Source organism: Mus pahari, chromosome 1 (genome assembly GCF_900095145.1).
Source record: "Mus pahari chromosome 1, PAHARI_EIJ_v1.1, whole genome shotgun sequence".
NCBI lineage: Eukaryota > Metazoa > Chordata > Mammalia > Rodentia > Muridae > Mus > Mus pahari.
This window is the reverse complement of record NC_034590.1, coordinates 158,497,125-158,501,306: the sequence shown is the minus strand read 5'-3', so window position 1 is coordinate 158,501,306 and position 4,182 is coordinate 158,497,125. Positions and strand designations below refer to the sequence as shown.

The following is a 4,182-nucleotide window of genomic DNA, read 5'->3' as shown; positions in this document are numbered from 1 at the left end:
TATTATTATTGTCTCAGCTGATGGAGTTGCTCCCTGGGGTCCTGGCGGTGTGGAGACGGATACAGAGAGAAGACAGGCTTCCCCAGAGCCCAGTGGCCTCTCAAATTCCAGCTTGTCTGCGCCTCCTCCTCCCTCCCACACCTAAAGAAAACTGGTCCTCATCAGGTGCTGCTCTGTAGCTCTCTAGGCTGCAGGCAGCTGGAGAGAAGGGGAGGGAAGCCAGGAGGAGGGACGCGGTCCTGGCTGTGCCCACAGGATTGGTCACGCTGTGCCCTCTCTGCCAGCACGTTTAGAAGGCTCCTGAAAGTGTGACCTCATCAAGTACCCTGAGTGGACACTGATGCCCAGTGGGCAGGGTGGTCTACTGGAGCTGTGTGGGTGGCCACAGTGAGAGGCGACGAGGCTGAGGATCCCCACGGGACGCAATGGATAAGTTTCGGATGATCTTCCAGTTCTTGCAGTCCAACCAAGAGTCCTTCATGAACGGCATCTGTGGCATCATGGCGCTGGCCAGTGCCCAGATGTATTCTGCCTTTGACTTCAACTGCCCCTGCTTGCCTGGCTACAATGTGGTCTACAGCCTGGGCATACTGCTGACACCTCCCCTGGTGCTCTTCCTGCTTGGTCTGGTCATGAATAACAACATATCTATGCTAGCTGAAGAGTGGAAGCGCCCCCCAGGTCGCCGGGCCAAGGACCCAGCCGTGCTACGCTACATGTTCTGTTCCATGGCCCAGCGAGCTCTCATCGCCCCTGTCGTCTGGGTGGCTGTCACACTGCTGGATGGCAAGTGCTTTCTCTGTGCTTTCTGCACAGCTGTGCCGGTGGCCACACTAGGCAATGGCAGCCTGGTGCCGGGCCTGCCTGCTCCAGAACTTGCTCGCCTGCTGGCTCGGGTACCCTGCCCTGAGATCTATGATGGGAACTGGCTGCTGGCCCGAGAGGTGGCCGTGCGGTATTTGCGCTGCATATCTCAGGTGAGGGGGCTGGGTCTCTTCACAGGCCAGGGTCCCTGTGGGAAAGACCCTTCTCAAAGTGGGATTTCCCCTCAGATGGCTGTGGGTGGAGGCATGCATTCCCAGCTAAGACTCAGAGCAGAGCCCACATCTTCTGTCAAACAGGGTCACCTGGAGAGCATGGATGGCTCACCTCCTCCATCCTGAGCTCAGATCTGAGAGGCTGAGAGATTTGCATCCATTTCCTCTCCCAGGCACAGGCGGTAGTGAGGCCAGTGGGTGGCTAAGCCATTTGGGTACATTTCCCTGGCAAATACTCGCAGCTGGTGCCTGCCCGCTTCAGGAGTGGGAGCTGAGGGTCTGGGTATCTTGAACAGGATGGGTGAGGGAGATGGATGGTTGGGATGAGATTTAAAGGACCAGACATCTGGGCACCCTGCTCTGGGGCAGGGAATTGTGTGGTGTCGGGAGATGGGCAGGAGGCAGTGTCTGCTGCAGTGGGGTTAGAGAAACAAGAACACTCTGCCCTGGCCGGTGCAGCCCCTGGCTCCCTTCTTGAGAGACTTCTGCATGGCCTCTGTCGCCACCCCAGATAGCCATGATGGGTCTCCCACCATGTCTAAGCCACTCCCTTTACCTCCTCATCTGGGGACCCCTGTCCTATTATCCTAGGCCTCAGACCCAGGAGTGCCCGTCACTCCACTTGACCTTTTACACTGTCACACTGTAGGAGCTGGAAGTCCCTTCCCCCAGAAGCCACAGGCAGCCTGATTTGCAGACAAGTCCCTCGTGACTTGTAGACACTGAATTCCGAACTCACTTTAGAATTAATTGACTTTATCTAGTAATCAAAAATTGTCAAAGAGAAAAAAAAATCAGATTTCCAGCTTCACTTGGAACATGAGACAACCCAAGCCCTCTGTAACCACAACAGCTTAGTGAGCAATATGGGAGGGAGGGAGGCCCCTGACTGAGTCATTTGCTCTGTATTTTCCCACCCACCCCCATGGCAGCCATTGGGCACCATTAACACCACACCTCCCACAGCCCCTCTTCTCTGTGCAGAGAGGGGTCTGACCCGAAGACATGGAAGGGTGTCCCGCTCTGTGCCCCATGGTGCATGTTCGAGTTTGAGGACTGTCCAGGGTACCTCTGGAACTCCTTGAGAGTCCATCTTAACCCAATGAAAGAAGTGCTCGCCTTTAATCCCAGCACTTGGGAGGCAGAGGCAGGCGGATTTCTGAGTTTGAGGTCAGCCTGGTCTACAGAGTGAATTCCAGGACAGCCAGGGCTACACAGAGAAACCCTGTCTTGAAATAAACCAATAATAATAATAATAAAGTGCTAGTGTCAGTTCCAGAAGCTGTAGGAAAGGCCCGGAGCTTGAAAGAAGGCCAGTAGGCCTGGGGAGATCAGGAAAGCCTTCTGAAGGAAGAGGCATGGCCCCTGAGTGGTACCATTACCAGAGTCTAACAGAGTGCTATATACAAGCTTTTTAAAAAATATTTATTTATTATTATATCTAAATACACTGTAGCTATCTTCAGACACACCAGACGAGGGTGTCAGATCTCATTACAGATTGGCTGTGAGTCACCATGTGGTTGCTGGGATTTGAACTCAGGACCTTCAGAAGAAAAGTCAGTGCTCTTAACTCTTAACTGCTGAGCCATATCTCCAGCCCTGAAAGTTGTCTTATAGCCACTGTCCTGTTTAGTTCTCATAAAACTCCTGTGTGTGTGTGTGTGCGTGTATGTGCATGCTATGGCTAGTAGCCCCACCCTGGAGGTAGAGAAACAGACACAGAAAGATCAAGTGGAGAAAGCCTCACGATGGGATGTGGTGTTAACTCCTGCCCACTGAGTGCCCTGCCAAAGCTGCACATTCTATGTTCCCGGGATCTGTCTCCTGTGAGGTGTGAGGTGGAGTATATGGTTATTTTACACATGGGAAGATAGAGACCACGAGGTGGCATGACTAGGTCCATGGTTGGTTTCCCTTGGGGAAGTCTTTGGAGGGTCTGGACAGGTAGGCCTGCTGACGTCCTCCTCTCCACACAGGCGCTGGGCTGGTCCTTTGTGCTGCTGACCACATTACTGGCATTCGTGGTACGCTCCGTGCGTCCCTGTTTCACGCAGGTCGCCTTTCTCAAGAGCAAATACTGGTCCCACTACATTGACATTGAGCGTAAGCTCTTCGATGAGACATGCACAGAGCATGCCAAAGCCTTTGCTAAGGTATGTATCCAGCAGTTCTTTGAAGCCATGAACCATGACCTGGAACTGGGTCATACCCATGGAGTACTGGCCTCAGCTTCAGCCACAGCCACAGCCACAGCCACAGCCACAGCCACAGAGGCTGTCCAAAGTCCCTCGGACAGGACAGAAGAAGAGAGGGAGAAGTTGCGTGGCATCACTGACCAAGGCACCATGAATAGGCTACTCACAAGCTGGCACAAATGCAAACCGCCCCTGAGGCTGGGCCAGGAGGCACCACTGATGAGCAACGGCTGGGCTGGGAACGAGCCCCGGCCTCCACGCAAGGAAGTGGCCACCTACTTTAGCAAAGTGTGAGCTGTAGTTGGCTGCAGAGGCAGGAGTAGGGATCTAAACCCATAGCCTTTTACCCCTCAAACAACAACAATAATTCTGAGGCATAGCCACAAATCCAGGCGTTCGCCTGCTGGCGAGAAAAAGGAAATTCCGAGCTGACGGACCTTACCTGCTTAGCTGCCCTAGGTGGCCTGGAAGCAATGCTATCCTATGCTTCATCTCCTGCAGCTTCAGTATTATAAGTGTTCAGATCTGGCTTATGGGAGCAGGATGCACAGCTGGTACCAAGTTCCTTCCCAGGCCACATCCTGATACTGTTCGTTCCACCCCTGGCTCATTGGGGCTTAGGCTCTCAAAGCCCACGCCCAGAGTTTCCCTCTTGCTCTAGACTTCTCTCACGCTCAGGATCAAGAAACTGAGGGCAAGCAGCCCCCTCATGGCTGTTGTCGGTTTCTTGGATAAAAGGGAATGGACTTCAGCTGGTGTGACACACCTCAGGGACCCATGATAAGATGACAAGACCCCATGAGAGAGGCCAAGGTGTGTGACCTGAGGCCGTTAGACAACTGTTGAACTAGATGGCCTCCGGGTTTCCTTCACACCAATCCTCTCACACACACTACAGGAAAGCTTGAAAGCTAGAAATGGAAGCCGATGAACTCTCATTTTCTCTG

The 4,182-nt window shown here is 53.4% G+C and overlaps 1 protein-coding gene across 1 annotated transcript; it reads left to right on the top strand.

The window, feature by feature from the left end:
- The first annotated feature begins 425 nt into the window (after window positions 1-425).
- Calhm1 (calcium homeostasis modulator 1) lies at window positions 426-3,529 on the top strand. The gene is made up of 2 exons (XM_021187409.1): window positions 426-977; window positions 3,017-3,529. The coding sequence occupies exons 1-2, from the start codon at window positions 426-428 to the stop codon at window positions 3,527-3,529; spliced, it is 1,065 nt and encodes a 354-aa protein (XP_021043068.1).
- Window positions 3,530-4,182: the final 653 nt, after the last annotated feature.

Bases quoted from the DNA above. Each gene is read 5' to 3' on its own strand.
- Calhm1 (XM_021187409.1), top strand. From the start codon at position 426: ATGGATAAGTTTCGGATGATCTTCCAGTTCTTGCAGTCCAACCAAGAG. The intron at 978-3,016 runs GTGAGGGGGCTG...CTCTCCACACAG, and splicing joins ATTTGCGCTGCATATCTCAG to GCGCTGGGCTGGTCCTTTGT.